The 14,152-nt window shown below is 42.8% G+C and overlaps 1 protein-coding gene across 1 annotated transcript in view; it reads right to left on the bottom strand.

Annotated features, from left to right (window-relative positions):
• The window catches only part of GPC3 (glypican 3), a 625,714-nt gene extending 612,435 nt beyond the window's left edge, over nucleotides 1–13,279 (bottom strand). Inside the window, exon 1 of the mRNA XM_088465838.1 lies at nucleotides 12,940–13,279. Within this exon, the coding sequence (XP_088321964.1) occupies nucleotides 12,940–13,108 (169 nt within the window). The 5' untranslated portion in view covers nucleotides 13,109–13,279. The remainder of the gene's footprint in view (nucleotides 1–12,939) is intronic.
• Nucleotides 13,280–14,152: the final 873 nt, after the last annotated feature.

Genomic DNA, 14,152 nt, shown 5'->3' on the forward strand with positions numbered 1-14,152 from the left:
CATCAGCCTTATTAGGCAAGTACATCTTTACCAACTGTCTCAATTCATTGGACAACGGGCCTGTCCCGGCTGCTGCAGCCAGTCAGGACTTTTTTCCCCAACTGCTTTTCACAGGGTTTAGAGCTGTTAGCCTATAATAAACAATAGACCCTGACATGTTTCTTTTTTCACTGTACATTTAGTGAAAGAAAAATATGGAACCAAAACAAAAAGGTACATTTCCATAGACACCAGCTCATCAGAGCTTCTAATTATGAGCCGTATTCAATTAGAGCGGACCCACAATATTTTTCCGCCTCCCGGACTTTTCGCCTACATCACCTGTTTTGCATGCGGAAAAGTATCGCGCGCGTGCCCGCGTATCTCCGTATTCAATTTGAAAGTACTCGGAAACGGGACCCGGCGAAACTTAAACAAGCGGAAAGTCCTTTCAGATTTGGGGAAATCAGCCTGACGCCCCCCAAAAGATGCTCTGACATGGGGGTTAGCTATGGTACCCCCCTATTTGGCTTGCTGAAGGTATTTGGTGTTTTTAAACGGGCTCAATTGCTGCTAAATAGCGTTTTTCTATACGTGGTGCAGAATAGTATTCAGGTGGTTTTTTTTGCAGAAAATAACTTATCCCAGCAAATTTGGGGTACTTGAAAATGGGGCCCAGCATATTTTAAAGTTGCTAAAGTTAAGTTTAAAAAATTGTGAAAAATCCACCTGCCGCAAACACCTGCAATGAAAAAAACACCTGGGGCATACTTGGGGACCCCCCAGAGTCTAGTTCGCTAGCTTTTAACTTTGTCCCCCAACATTTATTTTTTTTCGCCCCCAAAATGAAAGTGATATTTTTGGGGTGTTCTTAAGTGTTTATTTATTTATTTTTTTTACACAGTTTACTTTTGGGGGACGTTCTGAAGGCTTCATGGGGGTTCCCTCAACATTGCACCCCAAAACCCCAATTCTGCACTTTTTTCCGCCTGCTATTCATACGCAAATCTTTTCCAACTATTACATTGCTCTGACTTTCCGCCTAGGCGGAAAGTCTTTCAAATTGAATACGGCGATACTTTTCCGCCTGGCGAAATGACGTCATCAGCAAAACTTTTTGAATATGGGCCTAAACCGCTTACAGTTGCTGAAATAAAAATATTTAATCTGTATATAAAACTTATTATTGATAAAATAGTGGACCATAGTGATAAAGGATAACTTACTGCTCTGCCGGGTTAGTCTCATGGTATAAGTGTATGTGTGATCTGGCTAGCTAATGCATGCATGTCATACTTGCCAAAGCTCCCTGATGGTCAGGGAGACTCCATGAAATAGTAGCAACCTCCTGGCTCCCTGAAGAGTCTAGCAATCTCCCTGACTGCACTTTACACCCATTATGTAGCGGTTATATACTTGTGGAAAAAGAAATGAGAGATATATACATTCAAGTGTTATAATCAGTGCCATTTCCCTGCATTGGTTATAAGACACAAAGGCCCTCATTCAGAGCCGTACGCTCTGAGCAGAGCGCACGCTCTGAATGAGGGCCGCCCTCCATAAAAATGGAGCGTCCTCCTGGACGCTCGTATAGCTGTGGGTCACCACCCACAGCCTATACGAGCGTGCAGTTTGATGGCCGCGATGGTCTTGACCATCGCGACCATCGAAACTGCGAGCCGGAGCCTGCGGTTGAGGTTTTCAACCGCAAGCCCCGGAGTCATTTTGGCTCTATCAGAGCCAAAATCACTCCCACTGACATCACTAGTGATGTCAGTGGGCCGGCTACTGACGGGAGGCGTTCCCGTGGGAACGCCCCCGTCAGGGAGTCACGCCCCCGGCACGCCCACCAAAGGGGGCGTGCTGTCAATCAACATCGACAGCACGCCCCCTTTGATCAGACACAACGAGCGAAGGACTTTCCTTCGCTCGTCGCGTCTGGCGCATGCGCACGACGGAGCTCCCTACGTCGTGCGCATGCTCAGTGCAGAACATCGACCCACTTGCGAGCGGACAGCCGCTCGCGAGTGGGTCTGAATCAGGGCCAAAGATCCCTATAGCTATCCACGCCCATTCCCGCGAGGTGACGCTCCTTCTAGCGATGCCATGCCCCCTTTTCAGCAGAGCGCCAGTCCGAGCTGCTATTAGCAGAGAGCAGCTTCCAGTTTTTCCGTCAGACCTACCCGACTCCTTGGGACTGCAGCTGTTGCAGCACTTTGGAAGCCGGATGTTACGGCACCTGTCAGATCGATTGCGCAGGTGCCGGGACCTGGCTAGGAGAAGCCGCCTCTGATTGTAACAGCAATTATCCCATAGAAAAGGACCCCACTGGCCTCTTAAAGAAAACAAATTAAGTTTTCAAGTTGTTAGGGATGAACGACCCATTTATGTTTAATTCAAATTTGTTTAAATAAAACAAGTCTTGCTTAAGTTATAATATTGCAAGTGGAAGAGAAAGCTTGCAGCCAGCCGCATTAATTAAACATGCAGATGTGCACTAGCAACACTTCTCTTGGTATTTGGCATGTAAGAGTATAAAAAGCTCTGAACTTATGACCCACAGAATGATTGTAATCTTTTCTCATGAAAAAAGCATTAGAGATGCTACATATACAAAATGTGGCCAGTCTACAGTGTTACACAGAACGCACCAGAGACTTGCACAGACGGATATTTATACAGAACACATGTCTTAAAGCACAATGTAAACCCCAAAGTAAAGCCAGATGGTTTATAAAGGGATCCAGCACAAGTCTGATGGTGCGTACACACGGTACGATTAAAATGGACGATATGATCATATCGTTATCGTTCATATCGGACATTTTTCGGTGGCCAACGACCTGCGATGCGCGGGCACGTGTGGACGATAACGATATCGTCCATCGACCGTGCATGCAGGCCAACCTGGTCGATATCGACAGGTTACTATTGGTCGTTGCCCATCTTTGGTGGGTTCATGGTGAGCTGGGTGTTCGATATCGAATATCCAGCACATCCGGGATATCGTACAACGATATCATTGTCAATCGTCCCATGTACGCACCATGAGACATTTTTAAAAAACAAACAAGCGCACTAGGTAGGTCAGGAGTAGCTGTCTGGCCCTTGTTGAAGTGCGTGAACAAGAACCCGAACAGCCGGTGGCTGGCTGAGCATTCATGGAGTTGAAATTCAACAAAAAACCGGCATCCAAAACTTATACCAACTTCTTCAAGAGACTCTTTACAAACAAGACTCTCTCCAGAGTACTAGATTGCCTCATTATAAAGGACACATGTGTGTTTATTGTGTTTTATTGTTTTTGTCTGCTAATCCACATTTGTCTGATGAAAAGAGAAGACAGATGCCCCTGAAGCTATCTATAAATATTCAATTCATCTGTTAGCAAAAATGAACTACTACCATTTATCTGAACCTGGTAATCTCACTGGGGGGGTCTGTTTGCGAAGTGGAAAAAAGCCAACATTTTGTAGAAAATGCAGAAGAAAAGCTTTTCATCCGCTTCTCTCAACTTAACAAAATGTTAACACTGAATAATAGGGGGAGATTTACCAAAGCTTGGAGAAAGATAACGTAACAACCAATCAGCTTCTAACGGTCATGTTACAGGGTGTTTCCTATAGTGGGAGAGCAAGACATTCCCCGATATTGGGATTGTCCTGCGGAAAACGGAAAGGTTGGAAGGTATGCCAAAACATAACTTAAAGCTGGCCACAAATGGGCTGATTTGGTGTCAATTCACAATTTGGCTACATACGTAGGAGACAATTTGGAACAGATCCTCGGGCCAAACTACCAGATTATGTGCTGTGTCCTAGGCAGGCCTAGCAACAGGGGCCGGCCCCTCAGGAATCTCAGATGCCCAGTTCACATAGCCCCTTTGCTGCTGCTGTAAGCAGGGCACAGGCACATGTAGAGCCAGGGAGGTTGGCCATGCAGTGCGGCGCAGCGAATACTGGGAGGGGATGCGAGCCCCCAAAACAGGAGTGTGCCGGGCCCCAAGATTTCTGCTGCCACTCCTGGTTATAGGGGCATGCATTGGGTATGGCCACACATTGTGTTTCTGCTGTTTTCCCTAATATGCACATTAATAACTTAAAATAAGTGATTAATATTCTGGACTCACACATAATGTAATATCGAGCCAATTACCCACTATCACCAGTCATATTGTAGCATCTGTGTAAACATGTATTACTTCTGATAAAGTGATACTTCAGTACAATGTCCCTTTGATGAAAATACATTACTCCAGATTGAAATTCAGGGAGGCGAACACATCCATATAAACTGGCAGTAAAGCAATTGTGGTTAACCCCAACTATCTGAGTCATTGTAGGTAAAATGAACATTGGCACCGAGAGGGGGAGGGTGCGGGTACTGAACCGATTACCCGGGCTTGCTCCTCCCCTCCCCCCTCTCCGTACTGTCAGGTCAGATTGCACTGATCCGCCCCACCCCCCTTGGAACTGCCATCGGCTGAGGAGCACTACGGTGCTCACCTGGAGAGCAAGCCGCATTGCTGCAGATGCGTATGTTTTTGTTAGGAAGCTTAGCCACACCTCCTTACATTAGGTCACGCCCCCCAGTACTCGGGTCCGGCCAGGCTCTCTACAGCCCTGAAAATAGCTAAACAATTGTACCCAAAAATTCTACTTTTGCCACTGAACTTCTAATTAACATTCTCTCATTGGCTGCTATCTAAGGGCCTGATTCAGAGGTGCACGTGATGTCGATGCCACAAGTGGATGATTTCAGTCTGCACATGCGCTCGAGTCGCACTGCGCATGAGTACCGATAGTTACCGTTCAAAGACGCAGATCAAAATTGCATGCAGAGTGATGCAATTTCGGTGGGCATTTTAGGGATGTAACATGGGGAGGCTAGACAGACGTGGCCGTGTCACAGTCAGCAACTGAGACCGGCGGCCATGTTCATGTGGCAAAATTCCTCCTGCCATAGGGTATGTGCAATCTTTGATGTTGCCAGCAATGGAGCAACTGTGGTGCGTCTTCGTACCTGCGGCGACAGAATGCTGCCGCTGCCAGTGGACGACTCAGTAGGCTGTGAATCACTTCCATAAAGACACTGTTGCGTAAAATCATGCAGTCGCGGCTGTAACTACCTCTGAATTAGGCCCTGAGGGGCCTATTCATCAACACTAAAATAACACAGAATCAACGCAGCTGTAGGCAGGGCTGCACATGCGAAGGATTTTGTGAATGTAACGGCACATGCACAGCACTGATTACAGCTGCGGTAAGGGAGTGTAGATAGATACTTTTCCCTATTTCCTGAATAGCTGTCATCGCAAAAAATGACAGCTTTTTGGAATAGATAGTTATGGAGAGGAGTTCTAAACCTAATTACCTCCATCGATTTTTTTTAGTTATGATGAATAGGCCCCAGATTGTGAAAAAACCCACAAAGACATGAAAAGTCACTGTTATGCAAGGTTGCTACAGGTAACAAACCAACACCGGATATAATAAGGAACCAGCCGCGCAAAGCCCATTTCTTCTAGACGCTGCTGCGAAGGATGAAACATATGCCCTTGAGTGGGCTGCCTTTCTTGCCCTAGGCCTCGCTGTGAAATCTGTGGAACACAGGAGAGAAAATCTCCAGGGAGCCCATTTAGGAAACGAGAGAAATCCAAAAGTGACATACGCGTGTATTTAGAACAAATGATACTGCAAGCACTGACTAGATTAACCAAGCACATCCCTTTTCCACTTGACCTAAGAAGACAGCAAGGATCTGACATGCGTCTCCAGAGTCCCAGTTCATGAGCTATTTATTATTTTATGGAGTTTATTGTCACAGTAACAAAGTCATAATTTTATCTCCTGAGTGTACATGGCCTACAGCAAGAGTTCTTCTCTTATGGACTAAAATAGTTTATCTCTGCTGGCATTCTGTGCCCAGCCATGGCAGTATATGGATGCACCTCTGACACTATAATAGCCTCTTTCTACACACATCTCTTTCAAAACAAAACCAGTGAAGCAAACCAAAGCCTTTACCAGCCTGTGACATTTCATGCTGAATATTTGTATTTAACGCTACAATTTCCACTTCTAAATTCATTTTCTAGTCATGATCTTGCGGCGTCCCATTATTATTATTATATTAAAACAAGCCATTGTGGTAGCCTTGGATCAATCCGCTTAGCTTATTTACTCAGATCATGTAAAAGAGGAATATTCATACTGTACATTACAAACCAGTAATTATACAAATTCCAAACATGTTTAAAGCAGCTATCTACTACTGTGACTGTCACTATTTACATACACCTCATTTAAATATTGTTTTACAACCTCACAGTCTCCGTAAGATTAGCTCAAACGGCATTGTACTGATCATATGGCAATAGTCATAAGTCCAGTGGGAGCCAATTGATTTCTAAGTGTTTTACTCTTATCACCATAGAAACGTATTCCGGTATAAAATTTGCCCACCAGAATTAAAAGAATTAAATGTATGGCCAAGATAATGAAATTATAGGTATTTGTTTTATGCACATACAAATGATGGTCACTATCTGGATATAGCTGTTGCAAAAATACCGGGTTTTTAAACTCTTGTACATTATTTTATGGAACATTTTATACAAATATACTTGTAACTTAACTTTTTTTTTATAGTTAATAGTTACAGTTTAGTTTAGTTTATGTGATGTGAAAATGCAAAAAAAAATTTAAATTGAGAGCAAAAGGGCTTCAAATTGTCAATGACAGATTCCTTGTGTGGTCCATGCAGGTCAGCAGTGTTCTTATTTATTATCAGTTTTTTATATATCGCACACATATTCTGCAGCACTTAACAGAGAATATTTGGCCATTCAGGTCAGTGGGTTTGGTATAAAAGATCTACAGTAAAAATATAGACACCAAATGGTAGACAGGTACAAAAGGTCGACATAGATGAAGATAGACAGGTAAAAAAGGTCAACAGGGTCAATAGGTTGACATTAAAATGGTCGACACAAAGATGGTTAATAATTTTTTTTTCTTTCTAACACTAATCTTCACCCTAACTCTAACCCTCCCCTTGATGCCCAACCCTAACCACCACTCCTAGTGCCTCACCCTAACCCTCCAGTAAGTGTCTAACCCTAAACATCTGGTTAAGCGCCTAACGGTACCTCCTAGTGCCTCACCCTAACCCTCCAGTTAGTGCCTAACAATGGCCATCGGGTTAAGCGCCTAACCGTACCTCCTAGTGCCTAACCCTAACCATAGGGGTAAGTGCCTAACCATAACCGTCCCTCCTAAAGCCTTACCCTGAAGCTCCAGTAATTGCCTAACCCATTTTTTTGTGTAGACCATTTCAAAGTCGACCCTTTTTGACCCTGTCAACCATTTGTACCTGTCAAACTTCATTCATGTCGACCTTTTGTCCCAGTCTACCAATTGACTGTCTACCATTTGGTGTCTATCTAGACATTGTCTATCTTTTTACTGTAGATCTATTGATTGGAACCTCAGATCAGTCCTGCCCCAGTACAGTTTACAAACTATAATCCCAACACCACATGTACACAAACTCCATACAATTACTGTAGGGCTGTTGTAGGAATTAAACCCACGAATAACGCTAACCATTACACCAACGGCGCTGCCACGATCATATTAACGGAGAAGTCAAATTTGGCTTATTTTTTACTAACGGTCAGTAAATCATAAATTGGTCATGACAGTCAGTTATGGCAGTAACAAACACTAGCTGGTGAATTAACTATGCAGCGCTTTTCAATCTTACTGTGGTTTCAGATGCTGTAGGTTAAATGGTCACTCACATTAAACAGAAATCACGCATGGTTTTGTAATTAATATTATTGCCCCTTTAAATCCAGATTCCAAAACTGCTGAAGACACTATGGGCCTGATTCAGACCCACTCGCGAGCGGCTGTCCGCTCGCAAGTGGGTCGATGTTATGGACTGAGCATGCGCACGACAGAGGGAGCTCCGTCGTGCGTATGCGCCAGATGCGACGAGCGAAGGAAAGTCCTTCGCTCGTTGTGTCTGATCAAAGGGGGCATGCTGTCGATGTTGATTGACAGCACGCCCCCTTTGGTAGGCGTGCCGGGGGCGTGCCTCCCTGACGGGGGCGTTCCCACGGGAATGCCTCTTGTCAGAAGCCGGCCCACTGACATCACTAGTGATGTCAGTGGGAGTGATTTTGGCTCTGATAGAGCCAAAATCACTCCGGAGCTTGCGGTTGAAAACCTCAACCGCAGGCTCCGGCTCGCAATTTCGATGGTCGCGATGGTCTCGACCATCGCGGCCATCAAAATGCATGCTCGTATAGCCTGTGGGTGGTGACCCACAGCTATACGAGCGTCCAGAAGGACGCTCCATTTTCATGAAGGCCGGCCCTCATTCAGAGCGTGCGCTCTGCTCAGAGCGTACGGCTCTGAATGAGGGCCTATGACTTTGAAAAGCACTGTATATTAGATTTACCCATAGGAAAGTCCTTTTTACTTCGGTAATTGATGCCCGAGAGGTGCAATTTAAATCTGTGTATCGTTTACAGTAAATGCAATACTATACCTGGAAATTCAGCTTCCCCCCTTCCATGTACTGTCTAGCACCCACAACCTTCCATGTCCCAGTCCTAACTGTCACCTCTTCAACAAGCCCCCAAGATTCTCTCTGGCACAGGTACCTTCTGTATGGCTCCTCCTGGTTGTACTGTAGTTTATTCCAATATCACATGCATAGCACAGGAGGGAGCAGAGAACCAGGATCTTCTTAGGGATTCGATTGCTGGAACTAGTAATGGGCAATCGTGATGCCCACTCAGCCGTGGCCCCTGGATGGTGGCATTGCTCGCTCCAGTCCAGATTTCATGCACCATGTAAACATAGATTTCATGTCCATAATGTAAATGCATTTCCCTGTTTGCCCCAAAAGCTTGGCACACTCGCTGCAGCTTTAAGCCATAATAAGCTATTTACACAAAGTACAAATGTGCAAAGTCAGACCATGCAATGTTTAGACACTTGCCTTCATTAAACTGAATGTTTCCAGATTTCACATTTATGGAAATGTTCATGATCACAGTGATAATTCTGTTTTGATTTTTTTCTGGATCACTTAACATTGTAAGTTAACAAAAAATATTAATGATGTAGGTCAGGGACGGAACTAGGTATTTGAAGGTCCCATAGCAAAAGTTTGTAAGGGTCCCGATGTACCACCCAATGGTGAAAAATGTATATAACACATGTAACTTTGACAAGGAATATGCGCCCCCTAGGCTCTGGGTCACATAGCAGCTGCACCCCTTGTGTGTGACCTGGCTTTCCAGCTCGTGCAGTTGAACAAAAAAGACAGATTTTGACTTCATTTTTGTAAAAATATAATAAGAGAAAAAAAAAAACCTGATAACCTGCATAGGGAAAAAGTATTCCAGGTTTCATGTGCTTTCTAGGATTCTGAGGATACTGAATGCTCCACAATTTCCAGGGATACTTTGTGGCCAAACCAAGTAAAGCACTTAATGCCCGATACTGACTCGATAGACCTTGGGGCACTATAAACCCTGTCATGATATGACTGATATGATTCTAATGAGTTTTGTAACCTTTAAACTTTAATATTACTCTTAAACAAATATTAACTTATAAAGTCTACAGAGTAAGAAGAGAGTCAGAATTACATCTACCATGCAGAGAAAAAATACATATTATTATACAGTTAGTAAGTACTGAAAACAGGATTTTTCCAGGGATAAAATATTAAAATCTGGAATTGTCACTGGAAATAAGGGACAGCTGGCAATGTACATGTAGCAGTGTAGTGTTTGCAGAGAAGTAATATGAAGATTTGCAGTTTCATCGTTCAGAGCAACTGGTGCCAATTTGATAATATTTTATTCATTATCTTAATAAAACAAAACAAAAAAACATCGACAGTATTAATGAAAAAAAACATTAGTGTAAAAGTCTGGTATTACTGGATACTAATGATGCATGATGTGATATAGAGCAAAATATTTAAAATCGCTTCCCAACAGGATATAATCTGCTGTATCAATGTGATGCTAAACTCTACGGTCTTCTGCCAGGACCTAAATAAGTGGTCAGCTGGAATTGTGCTATGCAGCCCGTTCTGTTGCACTGCCCATGAACTAGCATCTGGTTCCAGCACTATCTAGGGAGTTATTCTGTTCGGTACCCGGCCAGGCACCCAGTTCTAAAAACACAGCACACAATATCTTGCGGTCTTTCATATTGGGCTGCCATAGAAACTACAATGCATCATAATGAGGTCACTGGGATTCCTTACATGGGGGGCTGGCCCCATTCGGTCAGTAGCAGATAATAGTGATCCAATGCTAGTTGCAATTCAAATTACAGGAGATCTAACACTGCAGAGGGGCAGGAGAGACATGGATAACTCACGTCTGTACTTGTCTGCCTCTTCCTCTTCCAATTAAAAAAAGCAGATTTCAAAAGCTAGAAATAAATTCAAAATAGTCAATAAAATCAGAAACAATGTAAAACTGCTGCAGCCCAACTCAGCCGATCCTATCAAAACTGCATCAACTTCTGTGGGACACAGACAAATATTACACGGGTGTCGTACACTCACACACAGTGGAAATTCAGGAGAGAAGAGGCGGTATGGGTAATGTAAGCGAATGTAATTTGATACTATTACAATTGAAGCAGTAGGAGAAGTAATAGTATAGTATACCACCGTACACAGCACTGATCATACAGCAATGCATAAATGTCACACATCGTATATATGAAACCCTAACCCACAAATACACTGCATCCCCTGAATTCTTCTATTCTCATCTCAGTCATTTCCCCATGGGGCTCACCATACAGGGAAAGGAAATGTTTTCAAACTAAATCAAGCAGTGTTCTTCTTTGGCTCTATAACTATGTAAGACCATGAATAAAGAGCACATATATGATATTGCTGTACTTCAGGGAACCAGCTGATTAAATTGTGGGGTAGATTTCTTGGTTTGCAAACAGTATCCTAATTTAATTATCACTACAAATGTATTTATTAACAGTTATTTATATACTGTAGAGCACACATATATTCCACAGCGCTTCACATAGAATATTTGACCAGTCACATCAGTCCCTGTCCAGCGGAGCTTACAATCTATGGCCCTCATTCAGAGCCGCTCGTTAGCGGCAGTACGCTCGTTCCGAGCGATGTTTGCACATCTGCGCATGCGTACGGTTTTTAGTACGCATGCGCGAACCAGTCAGTGCGGCCAAAAATCGTTTGTACGCTATATAGCGAGTGCCTGCTATTTTGAGTGACAGAATGAGGCGTATGTGGGTGGTAACAGGGGAAGGTGCTTGAAAACGGGGAGTGGAGATCCGAACGCAGGCGTGCTTAAAGGTCAAAACGGGCGTATTATGGGTGTGCATAATTAATACAGCAGCGTCATTGACCACGTCACTGGGTTATTTTATAGCCAGAACTGCTCGCAAATTTGTGGTAGCAAACACCAACCACAAGAATAGCGAGCAGTTCATACGCTGGTCGATGTACTCGATTAATCTAATAAATAGCGGACATGACGTATGGTGCGAGCGGCCAGGGGGCGTTTTTAACAAATAAACGAGCGTATGTTTTGCTCGCTCGTTCAGACTTAGAGGTGTGAACAGACTGCAATTTGCGAACGGATCATTTGAATAGCCACCCCTTGTTTTTGAACGAACGACCGCAAATAGCGAACGGCTCTGAATCAGGCCCTATATTCCCTACCACATGCTCACACACATACACACTAGGGTATTTTTTGTCAGGAACCAATTAACCTACCAGTATATATTTTTTGGATTGTGGGAGGAAACCAGGACACAGTTATGGCCATGGTGGGAATTGAACCCACTACCTCAGTGCTGCGAGGAAGTAATGCCAAGCAATACACCATCCATGCTGCCATAATGGAAAACCATATTTATTCTGCTTTTCATTAGGTAATGCATATAAAATTAATCCAATGTGCTGCAAATATAAAATATTTGTCCCCCTCCAAGCAACAACCCCCCCCCCAAAAAAAAACAAAAAAAAAAAACACAATATAACATTTGTTTGGGAAGAGTAACAAAGTTAAGTGTCACTCCTGTTTAATCAAATTGACAAATCTAAGAATAAAAAATTTGGTGTGGTCATGAAGGGTCGTAAAAAATCCCATCATTACAGCGTACAGTGATAATAATCATCCATCCTTATTACAAGGTTCATATATAATATACTGTACATTTTATTAGTTTTCTAATGGGAGCCCATATGAATTTCATGTTGTATGTCCAACAGCAAAGAACACAATGGTCTGAAAGGAACCCAAAGAGCTTACAGCATAAAGTAAGTGGGTTTCATTCTGTTACTAGGAAGACAGTTTAATCTACTTGGCCATAATACAGGCATCCATAGAGAGAGTTAAATTGCACAATTCTAGATACACTCTCTCTTTAGGAGTAGTACAGATTTTAAATTAATAAGTGGAAATACATTTTTGCAGTATTAATAATTGTGAACCCCCTCGATCGGTCAGTTCTGTGAAATGTCATTTCCTGCTACTAGTTTGCTATTTATAAGGTGCATGTTTATGTTTATGGTAAAGTAACACTGTCAGTAAAATAGAATATAATGCACAGAATTTGGCAGCCTATCTCACTTGCATTATACAAATGTTGTTTGTGTTTTCGTAGAGGACTGGGATAAATACATTCTACAGAGGTGGGAAAACACAAAGTGACTGTACAGAAACTTTAGCAAATGATGTTCACAATCTGGGTCTCTCCAGGAGGTTTTGTATAACTACAAGCCCCAGCATGCTCTTCCAAGCTCCGGTATTTCAGCGGCAGCTGAGGGTTCACAGGTTTTCTAAGCATGGTTTCAAATCACACTATTTATATTCAAGCAAGGCAGTGAAAAGTAAAGTTAGTGAAATGTAGAAACTCTTACCTGATACAGGTGATTCCGGGACCCATCTCACTCCAGGCTGCAGAGCATGGAAACTGGCCCGGACCTCCTTACAGCTGAGCTGCCCTTTAGCTTCTGCCACTGCCACCCATGCCATGAGCACAGCCATACAGAGCACCCAGCCTGCCATGTGTCCAGTCTCAGTCTGCATCACTCTGCCCACTTATATGCTGCTTACAGGGCAATGCATACCAGGGCACCTGGCTGTGGGAACAGGTGCAGGAGGCTGCCCAGTTCTTAGGCAGCAGCAGGGATAGAGGTCTTGTAAGCATGGGACACTTGTATGCAGCGTGAGGAGAGGACTATATACCCAGCTACTGTCCTGCTGCCCTAGGTGGAATGAGCTCCGGCGGCGTGTGATGCTCCTCTATTGGGTAATACAGACAGTAGCTCGCCTGTGTAATGTACAGTACACGCGCCATCTGCTGGCAGATTTTGTGTACTGCAATACAACAGCATGGCTTCTTCCTCGTTAAAAAGTTCTTTTTAGCATCGTTAAATTTTACAGCTCCACATAGGTAAGAACAACGTGATTCCGGTAATGGTGAATCACATTCTTATAGGTATTTTACGTTTATTAGGAATGATTGCAGTGCAAGTGCATTACGTTTGTGTTAAGTAAAATTATAATAACTAACTGGTTAATTTCCCTATGTTCCAGCTGGTTATTATTGGCAAGTACATGTGTTCAGTTTTTCCAGAAAAATACACAATAATAAGCACACCCTCCTGTTTTTTACATCACGCATTATATATGTATTGTCTGTAAAATATCTCAGGGTTATCAGTTACTTTTTTTTTTCTTTTTTTTTTAACTTTCTATTTTTAAATCATTCTACAATAGGTTACAATATGACTCTTATGTGAATATGACTTATGTGGCTGCTAAATATTTGTGTTGTTTTTTATATGTAGACATATGATTTAAATATTGCTTTTATGTGTAAGCATTTTTTGTTTGTGGCATTCATGTCAAATACACACAATCACACTTACTGTAGTCAGTAAGTACTAGTACATATTCATGGGTATTAACCACTTAACTGGCTATTTGTTGTTTAAAAAAAAAATACTTTTAGAAAATATTTGTAAAAATTAATTTACATTTTGATAAAAAAAATAACATAAAATGCCTCTCCACCCACCATGTCCATAGGCCCCCATTATAAAACGACCTCCTGCCCCCCAGTGTCAA

The sequence above is a fragment of the Taudactylus pleione genome, unplaced genomic scaffold (genome assembly GCF_031769625.1).
Source record: "Taudactylus pleione unplaced genomic scaffold, aTauple2 ptg000064l, whole genome shotgun sequence".
Taxonomy (NCBI): Eukaryota; Metazoa; Chordata; class Amphibia; order Anura; family Myobatrachidae; genus Taudactylus; species Taudactylus pleione.